Source organism: Bombus huntii, chromosome 6 (assembly GCF_024542735.1).
Source record: "Bombus huntii isolate Logan2020A chromosome 6, iyBomHunt1.1, whole genome shotgun sequence".
Classification (NCBI taxonomy): Eukaryota; Metazoa; Arthropoda; class Insecta; order Hymenoptera; family Apidae; genus Bombus; species Bombus huntii.
In genome coordinates, this window is record NC_066243.1 from 1,342,695 (window position 1) to 1,357,087 (window position 14,393).

Here is a 14,393-nt window from a genome sequence, read left to right on the forward strand (position 1 = left end):
CGCGATAAGCGAATGGAAAGAGCTTCCTAGAACAAGCATTTCGATAATATTTTAGCCCCTTACCCTCTTAAATATTAGGGTAGTTATTCACCTAAATAGGATTTGCAGTTTCTACTTGATTTCTCTTCTTCTATCCCATAGGGAAATATTTTGATTGAAAAAGTTATTTCTCTGGATTTTTCGAACAGTGCGTCATAATTCAAAAAATTAGAAACCAGTATTTTTATCTTCTTGCGCGGATGACCTACTTATACAGGGTGGTTGGTAACTGGTGGTACAAGTGGAAAGGGGGTGATTCTACGCGAAAAAAGAAGTCGAAAATATAGAATAAAAATTTTTCGTTCGAGGCTTTGTTTTCGAGAAAATCGACTTTGAATTTTCGGTCGGTGCGCGTGCACTTTATCGCGTCTCGTTATAACGAATCTCACTGTAGATCGTTGTCTTGATGGAAAAATTAAAAAAAAAATTTTTTTTAAATTGTTATTCTATATCTTCGACTTCTTTTTTCGCGTAGAATCACCCCCTTTTCACCAGTTACCAACCACCCTGTATAATTGACATAACGTGCGCATCATACGAGTATTATATGCGATTCTAAGTAATTTTAGTCTTATTTTTAGACAAGTGGATTTTATACCGTCGTTCTACCAATCATTTCAATCACAGGATTTACTCGTTCGACATGAATGCGCGCCGTGCATCCAGCATACGATAAATCGTAAATTACCGCAGTGATATTTATAACTAATTTTTTTTTAGTGGAGGGAAAGAGAGGGAGAGAGAATGTAAAATTCGATGATTCGTGAGATGTTTGAAACTAAAAAGTCAGGTGTTTCGTGTAAAAATCTGAAATACCTCACGAATTATTGGTAGTCGGTTCAACGACAAAAGTCGTGATAAGCACGTGATAGAGGCCAGGTGAATCAGCCATCGATCGAACGATAAAGCCGAGAATACACTTTCTTTAGAAACATTCAGAACCAATTTTTATTCTTCGCTCGTCGTTACGTTTGTGACTTTCAGCGACCTTGAACGACCGTGAGATTCGAATTCATTTTGATCGAAGGATTACGATCGCAGATGTTCAAAAATACATCTAAACTCGTAAACACGTCCATCCAAGAAGAAAATATTCCGCATCGCGTAATAATTCTCTCGGAATCAAACAACTTTTCTTTCAAATATTTTTCTGTGTCTTAAAAATAGAAAAAGTTATTTATACTCCCGTTTATAACATATAGCGATGCGAAACTGATTTATCTAAGAAAAAAAAACATTGCTGTCCAATGTCTGACCAAGGGAAAGAAATATGTCGTTACGCGCGAAATTCGTGTCGCGATTGGTTACAATGGGTTACAAGGAAGATGGCTACGACGTATTCTGGCATTATAGAAATATCACAATACGTTGCGGTTGTTTTCTTCCTTACCCACAACTCGATACGAGATAAATTTTGGAGGACATTTTGTCCCTGTCCCCGTGACCTGATACTTTGGTACCTCGGACGCTCGAGAGGGTCGCAGGGCTGCGTGAAATCTTGTTATTTCAAATCTCTGTTAATAAAAATTGCATTGGCACTTTGGTAAAATTTTTCTGATTAAAATCAGACCAAACACGACGTAGTTTAAATCACGTTTAAACGTATATGCGGATAAATGTATAATAGAGGGGAAAAATAGGTTAATAAGCGAATGTCGCTAAATAAGCAAATATGCTGCAAATTATATCGCCTGTGGTATTGTTTTTGGTAAGAGAAGGCTCACAGGAATCACATCGGTAACCGTTTTAGTCGATAAGAAGTTGCGTCGTTGCGTCAACATTCTCTGACCGCTGTGTTGTTTTCTCATCGAGTCTCGACCTCTTTCGGACTTCTTTCGGACCTCTTTCACTCGCGCTGTCTTTTGCCAAGTTCGTATTTATGAAATACGATCGAGTCCTGTACGATAACTCATCGCCAAGTAGTCTTGATTTTCGGTCAATTACGTATACGAGAAAATACGTATTTACAAAGGTATATGTAGTTGCTAATACGTGACACAATAATAACAATTTTGTTGTTCGTATTTGCCAATAATCGAACAAAAATTGGACGTTGAAAATTCATTGGTTATTCATTAAAATAATCCGCTAATCACTTGTTAGATCGTAGAATTATATTTGATTTGTATTTAATATTACTAAAATGAAACGACTGATGTGACAAATAATATTTAATTAACCGTATTAAATGAATCTGTTTCAGCATTGGTTAGATCTGGCAAAAACAGCGATTAAGCAAGTAAAAGGTTAGTACTTGGAACTCTATTGCATTGCTTGAATGTTTAAGGTGATTGTTACTTAAATGTTTTATTGCGTGTCTTGTAAAAATTCCTAATATTTTAGTACCATAATTTTTCCACACTGTTAAAATATAGCAAAAATATTAGCGAAGGATATATCGTTAGACCAAATGTTTTGCACGTAATTTATTCGTAAAAGGCTGGTATTTGTCAAACACGATTTGATTTCGAGAAACAATTGAAGCTACGTAATCAGAGTCACGCGTGAGAAGAAATTAAAAAATGAGAAATGATATTAAAAATAGATTCCTGTAGACTGATCTGAATACATATTTTAGGAATTAAATGAATTAAGCGGAGCGAAATAAACTCTGCAAGGTTTCCATATAAGAATTTCTGCAGGAGATAGCACGTAAATTCGATCGTGTATAACAGTGCACAGCTGTGGCCAAGGTTTCGATTGCTGTGTTTTTTCTTCTTTCTGTAGTCGATCGTCGTGGGTCGATGTCACATGAAACTTTCAAACTCTAGTGACCCAATACGTACCGTATTATTCCTATTCGCCCAAATAAACAGAAGAATTTGGTCTTAGGAAAGAAAGTAAGAAATTTCATTTGATAATTTACCATAGTCTCTCTCTCTCTCTCTCTCTCTCTTTCTCTCTCTCTCTCTCCCTCTCGCTCGCTCGCTCGCTCATCCTTTTTGGCTCTTTTAAAATATCTCAAATATTTTTTTTCGCGATATCAACTTTTACTCTCTATATAGGCGTATAACGTTGCCTTCTTCTAGTAACCTGCCAAGGCTGTCCCGTATAAAATTTTCATATTTTATGCCATTACTGAAAATTCTCAACGCGAGAATTGATTGTAATTTTAATAAACAATAATAATAAAAAAAAATATTTTATGCCAGTAAGCGTTCCGTTAATGAAATATATACCGATTATCGCCGTTGATTATTAACCTGTTTCATCAGTTTCGTTAGTTGATAATATCCGCAAATTTTCCACAGACCAATATCGTATATTACCCGCATTTACTTTCCATAAAACTTTCGTGAAACTTATCTGATCGGTAAATAATGTCAGAGCAAATTGTATTACCGTTTATGCGCATTTGCGGAATCTTATATCATGCGGAAATTTATGCTCGACGAGAATTCTTTATACGCTATGCCCGCTAATGTCAGATTAACGTTCGATATACCTAATTAATCAACTAACTGATTAATTGATTAATTAATTTTTAACGCGTCTTACTTTCGTAATATGCGAGGTACTCAACCGGTAAACAAGGGTTAACGTGGCGATCATGCCTACTATACCGATTCCGTCTTTTGGCAATCAGACTAGTGTCACCTTTCCTATAATAATTATTCGTTTCACAATTCACGATTAACATGGTGTATTAAATAATGAAAAAATGTCTTTTGCACGCACGATAAAACGGCGATAAAATTTTGTCCAAAGTTTGTTCTCTTTAAAAATAAAATATTAATCGGTGGTTTATGAAACCTAATCAAGCATAATCCTTTTCTTAATATGAATATGCTGTTTGACCGTATACCATCTAATCGGCGTGTTGATAATTGAAATATTTATAATAAATATTTTTAATGGCAAAGAGAACTACTCGAACGATATAACGCCACTTGACGTACATGGTCTCTAATTTCTTACCAATGTTTATTATTATTCGTACTCCTTGCCATTTCGCTTTTTGCTTTCTTCGCATTCTTAGGCTTTACAAAACGCCTACGTATAACCAAGTACAACGACTAATATAGGCGCAATATTACGAGACGCAGCTGTAGACTCGTTAGAGCACGTGGTACGATCGATGCGGATGTGCACGAGCTTTAGTTGCGCGATGATTTCGACGTTGCATCGATGCGTGAAGCGCGGATGCCATTGCTTGTGCTAAAGGTCGTTGAAATCGTGTAAACACTTTCTATTTTACTATGGATAAAGAAATGCAGCGATTTGAAAAAGAAACGTGACATTGAAATCACCGTAAATCGTTCGATTCTATAAAAATATTATTACATAATATAGTATATATATATCGTGAATTGTGTAACTATATATATAGTAAGAGTTGTTTAGAAGCCACGCTGGCCATGGCTCCATGAAGCTTATTCTGAAAAAAAGCATATTTTTCTCGTTTATGAAAGAATATTATACACTTGTCGATTGTTGGAACCAAGGCGTCATTTTTCCACTGATCTTTTATTTCGTATAATACGGAATCGCGTAACACGGCATTTTTTCTCGGGAAACTAACCAACTAACGTGTTATAGAGAGATACTCGTGCAGAAAAATTGCAAGAACAAGGACTCTTGCGTAAGAATTTCGCAATTACTGCGATTTGCAGTTATCTAATTTGTCTTCTTGTAATAAATGAATGCATAATACTAAGCCTAGTTTTTTTTAAATTAATCATCGTCGTCGATGCATAATTTTGTTAAACAAGATAACGGAATTGCGAAAATGGTAGAAAAGTCTGTGATTTGAGAATCAGATCTGTATACTGCAGTTATTTCATTGGGGCAAAATTTATTAGCAACTACGATTCTTTTTTAGTATATCACAAGTAAAATACGTTCTCTTTATTGCGAATGTGTTCTAGACATGGATCCGATTCTGTTCAGTTTTCGTGTGAAATTTTATCCACCGGATCCTCTGAGGTTGAAAGAAGAAATAACTAGGTATCAGGTTTACCAACAGCTTAAGAGAGACCTTCTTCATGGCCGACTATATTGCAGTCCGGGTGAAGCAGCGCTGCTCGCCGCATGCATCGTGCAAAGTGAGTAGATCTTCTATTCGATACGACTTTATTAAATAAAAAGTTATTGTCGAGTGATTTTAACGCCAATATCTGAATACCAACCGGCAGAATGGTCTATAGCTGGTTCTGCTCGAAAATCTATGGTATGGTTCTAGCGATGTAACGTTGTAAACAAGAAACGTGTTAGGTGTTTGAGATTTACCGAATAAGAGTCTGTAGCACATCGAATTAAGACAGTTTCGGTTAAGATGTTTTCGCTCGAAATATATATTTTTCTTCACAAAGAACTTGTTGTTCATTGTCGTTATTAATCCCTTCCCGTATTTTAGCGTGTCAGACTCGCGATAAAGATTTTGGCCCAAACATAAATATCGCGAGTCTGACTCGCGACCGGATACTTGGACCAAACGTAAACATAACAAGCCGAGCTCGCGGACTGTTTTTTTGCCCGTTACGATCGTTAATGAACGTTAGTTTCTGTTTACGAGCATCAGTCTGGTCTGTTTCGTCGAACTAAATAGTACGAGAAGGGGTTAGTTACTTGGGTCTTCGTTCTAATAAATACTGGAATAAAACGTATCGTTACGGCTGTGTCCTAACCGTCGATTTGAATCTTTCGAAGGAACAAGCATGAACTAAGTCACGAAAGAGCGTCGTCTGAACATCGTAACATTGTGAACAATGTAACTTACAAAACGATTCATCTGGAAATGTTATTTCCTTTTGGTACTCATTTCTTATAAGGAGAAATATTCAAACTGAAAACATCGGGAATAGAGCGATAAATTAACATTTGTATAAATTACAGCTGTCTGTAAATTGCATTAAATAAACTATAAGATCTTTTGTGTTTCTTTTGCTTGTAAACGTGCTGAACAGACTTCTCTGTTACATGAATCTTTGTTATGTATTTATTTCATAGTATGTTACGATAAAACTTTGTCGTACTAGATTCGTGTACATGTAATACTAGTAACTTATGTCAGACTCCATTACGTTACATATGCTTCATTGCATATTTAAATATTCAAATGTACATGTTTAGAAACGTTACGATAACGTTTCATTTTCTTACGCTCATAAGTTAGAGAACATCTATTAAATGAAATGGTAATACGTTTTAATAATTATTAGATTGTGGATTTTTATGCAAATTTATTTCTTATACCGCACAAGTACCGAAGTAGAATTCGCATAGCAAATCATTGTATCTATTAACATTTATAACGAGTATTTCACTTTCAATATTTTACATACTTTGTCCATAAAATTTTTCCAATTAATATTCCAAATATTCTCAAGGTTTCCAAATCCTACGCACACTTTGCTAATCGTATTTAAAGAAGCGAAAAAGTGAGGACAGGGCTGTGAGAAAATTACAAACGAAAAACACGACTCGCTCTGTGTAGTAGTTTCGGTTCGGCAAAAATTTACAGAAAAATGTAATCTAGGCGTGTTTTCAACAAAGCACGATGCAGATGCGGCGAAATTGCATCTAAGATTCTCTATAATTTGATTATCTTATTTTTAGATGCTCTATAACTTTCAAGTTTCAAGTATCGATTTTCGATAATTTATAGTACATAGAGCTATCACCCACTGCATATTTTTGCCACACTGCTCGCACGTCCGCGACTTGTTGCTTCCAACGTGACCGATTCGGCATAGGATGAAACAGCGATGCAAAATGATAGTTGCAATGGAAACTAAGTAGGACGTTTTATTCGTTTATCTGTTATTCATATTGCCTTGCGGCTAAAGGATGACTTTCAGTTGTCTCGTACGATCGATATTTCGACTAATTCTATATCCGATCGTAATTCTGTCTATGTTCCGATAATTTAACTGCTTCGAATTTTTATTTACGAGAGCATCGTAAAACTTTAATTTTCACAATAACATACACTACGTTCATACTTTGCATATCCGCTGAAAAACCGGATTATTGTCGCTCGTGACAAAATCGTTTTTAATAATTTTACAAAATTGCAACAAGGAAGAATATTAGAATATTTAGACAATTATAAGTTGGAAAATTATTAGGGTTGTCTGAAAATATAAAAAATCCTTGTCTTCGACGGAGTCAGCATAATATCGCCGTTCGGAAAAACGATTCCGGAAGAAGCATTAGACGCGCGTGCAAACTATGTTATGCGAATAAAAGACGTCGAATGGACCGAACAAAGGCAGAAAAGAATTTGAAGAAAACAACAACTTATTGTCCAAATTGTCCCGACCAACCTCACCTACGTATAGAATGCTTTAAAGTTTTACATTCCAAATAATTTTTTTAATAAACCATTTTCATATTTTTATTTTATAACAATTCAACAGTTTTATTATTATGGAATATCTTTTCAAATACCTACGACGATCCTTGACAAGTAGTCAAATAAGCGACACCCGAATATGGGTTACGCGGCCTGACCAGAAACTTTGCTAACACCCGAATACGGGTGTCGTGGCAGTTGTCACGTAAAATAACACAAGAAAATAGAAAAAACAAATTTTTTTTATATTTATTAATATCTACAATCAATTCTCGCACTGAGAATTTTTAGTAATTTTTTCTGGCGTGGCGCAATGACATACGGCTAATTATAAAAAACAAATTTAAGATGAAAAGTAAATAAAAGGAACATTATTTTTTTTCTAACACCTAGTTTACAATTTGCTTCCGAGCTCTAAGCCTGACTTTTCAAAACTGACTCTTACAACTCGACTTCCGACCGGATTCGATTATTTTTCTTTTGTCACCCCTCGATATCCCCATTGTCCTTGAGTTTGTTAGGCGTCCGCGCCGTTGCCAAGCACGCCCTCTTCTCGAACATTCGGCGGAAGGACCGTTGGGATGTCATTAGGCGACATACATTGTCGCCTTTATCTCCATTTTCATCTTTATCATAACACTTACTTATAAATTATACTTATCTATAGTAAGTATTAACTTATTATAAATATTTAGCCATGTCATTGCGCCACTTATAAATTATGCTTATCTATAATAAGTATTAACTTATTATAAATAATTCGCCATGTTACTGTGCCACGCCAGAAAAAATTACTGAAAATTTTCAATGCGAGAATTGATTGTAAATATTAATAAATAAAAAAGAAAATCTTTATCTCCATTATCAGTCCATCGGATTTGAAGCGTGCCGGTCGTGACACAGGCTTCGGCGTTATCTATTTTTTTTTTTTTTTTTTATTTAAAATTTCACATTCACAATTTGTCCGATTTGGACATTTGGTAGAATTTTTTCGCTGTTCGATTATCATGTGGGTGGCTACTGCCAGCGGGGTACCATCATTATCCATGATCCACTTCGACGTAATCGAATTACCGGAATAAGAAAAATAATTTTTCTATCTTTTATCGTATTGGTAATCGCGAGGTAAGCTTAGTCGGATTATCGAGATCTGTACTATCGAAATGATACGAAAGAACGAAAGAAAAATACGCGAGCAAGAATTTCTAATCCGTCTCGTCCGCCCTGTCTACTTCTCTCACTCTCGATGCGGATACCGTGCACCAATTCTCGGAAAGTCGCCTCTCCGGATACATAGCCAAACACTTGCCCGATCGCTGCTCATTCGTCCGGACGTTATCGTGTTTAGTTTTCGTTTCTCAAGCCCTTCGTTCACCCTTGTTGCTCGGACATTCCAAGCGTGTCCTATTTCGAAGCTCGAAGTATGTAATATAATTTTACTCTCTCGTTCATTTCCGATGCTTCTTTTTCGTGAAAACCACTGGTGCGATATAGCTGGCGTATTATCGAATTATACGTATCTCCTTATGTATCTTATGACGTTACAATAGTCAGATAAGTAAACACAGTGTGCGAACTAAACGTTTTAACGATAATTTGTGATTTTAGGTGAAATAGGAGATTATGATCCTAAACTCCACGAAGGGAATTACATTTCCGAGCACAAATTACTGCTTAAACAAACGGAAGCTATCGAGGAGAAAGCTATGAAACTGCATCAAACAGAATTGAAGGGATTCACACCGGAGCAAGCGGAAACTCATTTTCTTAGATTAGCGTCGCAGTTGGACACGTACGCCGTTGACCCACACCCTGTCAAGGTAAGACCAGAATGAAAAATAATCTTTTCCCTCGAATTGTGTCTTCCTGTGTCACGCGTCTTATCCTCGTAATTTTTTAATTTTCTATGTAAGAGAAGCAAATTCTTCCTCTTTAATCGTAATCCATAGGAAGCGAAAGAGACTCATTGGTATCTAGTCGGTTAACAGATACACGCATACGGCAGTAGACGAAAGAAAGTTTGAAGTTCTTAAGCAATTTGTTCGCCTATGTCCACGTATACACAATTTTCGCATTAAATTAGATCAGATTAGATCAGATCTTTTTTTACCGCTTGCGTTTAAACTTTCTTCCATCCGCTATCCTTTATGAGGTACATAACAGATAAAGACGAAGCTGATGTGACGTAAACTTGAGGGTCGGATGATCAAATAAAATAGCTGAGTCGTGACACAGCTGTCAATTTTGCTTTTATTAAACTTTTATTATGAATTCATTATTATGAATTTATTATTTTAATTACGAATTCAGCAATCACAATGCAATACACACTGAATTAACATAAATCACAATTCGTTCCAACAACTTTATGTAAAACCTAGTTTTTTTTTTTTTTTTTATTTAGTTGTTTACATTCACAATTTGTCCGATTTGGACATTTGGTAGAATTTTTTGGCTGTTTGATTATTATGTGGGTGGCTACCCTCAGCGGGGTACCATCTTCGTGTTTGTTAGGTTGTGTCCTTTGTGAGATCTGTTGGGTGTTTAAAACCTAGTTACACTGATACGTTAAGTACGCGACTAGTCTAAGGGTAGAAACTCGGTAAAAAGATGTCGGCTATTCTAAAGATAGAGACTGACTTTACAAAGGAGTTTATTGAGTCCAGAAAATATAGGTTTTAAGTACATTATTCACAATAAACATAAATTTTTTGTAATGGTGTGTTAGGCAGAGGTACCGATACGACGTAGCCATGCTGTATTATGTGTCGGCGCTTTACATTTTTTTGTTGTATGATGCGGTGTGTTTGGGTTTAAGCTTGTGGGGAGCGGAGCTTTTTTTTTATTTTTTTTTCTATCCTGAAAAACTTTGTCGCAGAACAGGACGCTTCGGCCTAAAGATAGAGACTTTTTTTTTATTTAAAGATGTTTATTAAACCTAAGATACAATTTTAAATACATTTTGGTATTCACAATAAACGGTGAATTTTTGTAGTGATGTTTTAGGCAAAAGTACCGATACGCAACGGTACGACGTAGCCATGCTATAATATGTGTCGGCGCTTTACATTTTTCGTGTTTAATATAATTTTTAGGTTTAAGCCGCTGGGGGAGCGGAGCTTCTATGTGATTTTGTTTTTGTCTGTTTTTTCTGTCCTGAAAACTTGGTCGCAAAACAGGACGCTTCGAGTCGCAAAACAGGACGCTTCGAGGTCGCGAAACAGGACGCTTCGTTGAAAATAGAGACTGAGTAGTATTTTGTGACGATGTTGTTGTTTTTGTTTTTATTTATTTTTTTCATCTTTCATTTTTATTTATTTATTTATTTTTTTCATCTTTCCTTTTTTGTCCGCGTTCAATTTCGTTCTTCCGTGCGTGCGGAAAACGATCGCGATAGTACGACCAATCGTATAATTGCGTAGAATTGTGTATAATTACGAATAATTGCGTCTAGGTACGACATCGTATTTTAGTATCGGTACCGTCTTAACTTTATTCGCTGCGTCAAGCAAATTATCGTCGTCACGTTTGTACATTCAGCATCCAATAACGCTGCTTCGGTAGGTGCGTTTTTCAAAACTTTGCTTTTCTACTTAGACCATGTTAGAACGTAAAATAGTTGTTAATGCAGATAGAGTACGCCATGCAGCTACTTACCTACGTACGTTGTCTAGAATACTGTACGAGTGATTTTATGCAAGAACCATTCGAACAAAATTATTTTTTTTTTATTTATTAGTATTTACAATCAATTCTCGCATTGAGAATTTTCAGTAATTTTTTCTGGCGTGGCGCAGTGCCATGGCTAAATATTTATAATAAGTTAATACTTATTATAGATAAGTATAATTTATAAGTAAATGTTGTAAATAAGTAAATATTACTTAATAAAAATATCTAATTAAATCTAGCGTTTAGGTCTAACGGGTAGTGTCTCTTCAGCCTGCGAATCTGGTCCGACGTATCGAGTAGTCCAGTAATTAGGGGGTTTCGATGTTTGTTGACTCTTTTGCTATATCTGTCGCTATATTTTGCTATTTCCTCTTTGACTATTGTCATCTTGAGGTGAAGGACCTTAATTATGAAAACGCCAAGATCCATGGTGGGTCCTTAAGACTATTGAGGATACGCGCCAAGGATGTGCAGACATCTGGCTGCCACCTTGCCCGCGGTGTGTGGCCTGGTCTCTGACGTGGATTGATGTTACAAATCGATCGTATATAGCTATAGCTTGATCAGTCACAGCGCATATGTCTATGTAGATTGCGCTCGTTTCAAAAGACGTAAAACAGATCGAAGCGTAGAATTTGACGAGACGTAGAGCGCTGCTGTTACCGCAGCTTCTAAGTTATGGCCAACGTTGCCGGATTAACCCCTTAACCTATGATTTACGTTCGAGTGTAAACACTAGACCTAAACCTAAACACCTAGACACTAAACCTAAACACTAGATTTAATTAGATATTTATATTAAGTAATATTTACTTATTTACAACACTTACTTATAAATTATACTTATCTATAATAAGTATTAACTTATTATAAATATTGTCACTGCGTCAAGCCAGAAAAAATTATTGAAAATTCTCAATGCGAGAATTGATTGTAAATAATAATAAATAAATAACAATTTTTCACTTATCTTTGCACACAGCATCGCTTTCTAGTTGGTTGATCATGTCCCGAAGGACAGCCTTTGTTACATTCATATTTAATTTTAAATAAATTTTTCTGTGTAAGGGAATCAATGCGAATCAAAGTTGGTGAATTTTTTAAATAGATTCGAGCAAATAAGAAAAGAACGAAATATTTCTACGAGCAAATACTCTGAAAATATCTGAAAATATCGTTCAGTGTACATATCACTATTTTGTATGTACGCTTTCAATTCGATATAAATAAAATATTTATTTTACTATGAAATATGTAAATACCATGGCAGCGGATTGCAACTATCTGTTATTTTTTATTTCTTATTTACTACTTTTTGTAGAGGGTTAAAAGTGCAAGACACGGAAAAGAATTTGAATCGGTTGCCTGCCTGGTTGTCGACCGACGCAATACACTGGCATGCAAAATTAAAGGATCGCTAAATTTTCCATGAAAAATTCTCCATGTTTCTTCTACTGTTGTGACTTTGGGGGAAAATAAAGTCGTACGAGGATCCACCTGGACTCGGTTAACCACGCGAAGCTTCTTCCTCTTTCACGATCCTCTGTGTTCATATTTTTCACGGTTGTTTTTACATCGTGTACAACGGCTGAAAAAGCGAAGATACTTTTTCCTTTCGAAAATTCAACAAATTCAAACAACTCTACGGAATCAAAAAATATTTTTTTTTGCAGATACGTTTCCAGATAACTTTGTAAAGGGAAGTCTCCCCTTCACAATGACCTGTAAAAAGTTGATGTACAATTTTTTTTTTATGTTTTATCGCACTTTGAATGAAAAACGTAACATCGGCGCTGAATTAACTCACGCCACACGATCGGACTTGTATCTTTTGTGTATGTGTGCGTGTGTGCGTGTGTGCGCGTTCGCGTGTGTGTGCATGTGCGCGTGTATGTGTGTATGTGTATGTGCGCGCGCGCGTGTGTGTGTGTGTGTATGTGTGTGTGCATGTGTGCATGTGTGGGCATGCGTGTGTTTAATGTGCGTAATGTATGTAGCGTATGTGTCTGTTGTCTTGTGAGCTGTTGACATAATTCGTTTAATGGGATTGGAAAGTAAATATACTTAAATATACTGTAAAAGTAAGCATACTACATAAAAATATTGGAATATAAATATAAATAGTTTCTATAAATTAGCGATAAGGGAACACCAGGATTTAGATCTTATATTACGCGGGACAATTTTGATATTTGAATAAATATTATTAAAATTGTAAGTGCCGATGCTGAAGGGAGAATGCAAGGATGGAAGTGGCGATGAATGTAGTATCTCTCTCATTTCAAAGCGTTGACGGAATTAGAGGACTTGGACCGTTTCAGGCGCAAACAGAACGTAGTTGAACGTAGCTAAATGTATTAAAACTGATTTATCCGATTTAGCAGCAAACAGGATATAGAGAATGCAGAAATAATTGAAAAAATATATTTATATTATATCATACGAGTATAAGAAAAGATGCTCTGTTATTCGGAAATTCCGTCGTCCAAACAATTATGTCTGGCATTTAGTTGCTGTTTTTCTTTAATTTGTTTAATAACAGCGTGTCTATCACGAGCTGTGAGAGTACAAGGACGCCTAGTCTAAGGATCGAATTCAATTTCATCTTCGTCTCTATATCTGTTTACGATATCTCTTTGTCTGTTCGACGTCGTACTCGCCGTTTTACTTATTTTTAAGAGACTCGCATTTCTATGGAGTAATTTTCCTTCTCATCGATCGAATATCGACAACTGTCGTACCTCAACTTTCGCGAGTCTTTGCGAGTCGTCACTCGCCAAATATAGCAAATAGTAGTTGAAGAGATAATCTAAAATTAAAAAAGCAATACTAAAAGTAATCTAAAATATTACGTATATACACGATATTAGATTTTATTAGATATTCAATTTTATATATATATAAATAAGATACATTATACGCCGTAGTAAAAGCGTCCTTTTCTTTTCATTTTCAGGACCAAAAAGGTGCGCAGTTATATCTCGGCATTAATCATTGCGGAATCCTAACGTTTCAAGGATCCCGTAAAACACACCATTTCCGCTGGCCGGAGGTTCAAAAAATCAACTTCGAAGGGAAAATGTTTATTGTACATTTAACGATAAGCGAGGTAAACGCTTCTTCTTTTAACTTTATTTCTTCTAATTATAAACACACGGCTGGAATTTTACTACTAACTCAAATTAGCTTTGACAGGAAACTATTCATAAGATTACGAAGATTATTATGTTAAAATTAATTCCGGATAAAATGAAACAGGTGTTATAACGACGCGTGTATTGCCTCTATATCGTTATAGAAATGTATTACGTATATGTATGAAATACGTGTATATTTTATTCATATGTATCTATATTGGAATGTTTCAAGTCATCAAACATCCTTT

At 35.6% G+C, this 14,393-nt stretch overlaps 1 protein-coding gene across 10 annotated transcripts in view; it reads left to right on the top strand.

Moving 5' to 3' along the window:
- LOC126866494 (FERM domain-containing protein 5) overlaps positions 1-14,393 on the top strand; it is a 61,046-nt gene that overhangs the window by 13,773 nt on the left and 32,880 nt on the right. For 8 of the 10 annotated variants that reach the window (XM_050620109.1, XM_050620111.1, XM_050620118.1 and 5 more), the window contains exons 3-6: positions 2,243-2,285; positions 4,908-5,084; positions 8,945-9,156; positions 13,965-14,117. In XM_050620109.1, coding sequence (XP_050476066.1) covers positions 2,243-2,285; positions 4,908-5,084; positions 8,945-9,156; positions 13,965-14,117 — 585 coding nt within the window. Of the gene's footprint in view, positions 1-2,242; positions 2,286-4,108; positions 4,204-4,907; positions 5,085-8,944; positions 9,157-13,964; positions 14,118-14,393 lie in introns of those variants that run through there. The other 2 variants (XM_050620116.1, XM_050620115.1) reach the window with 2 other exon arrangements.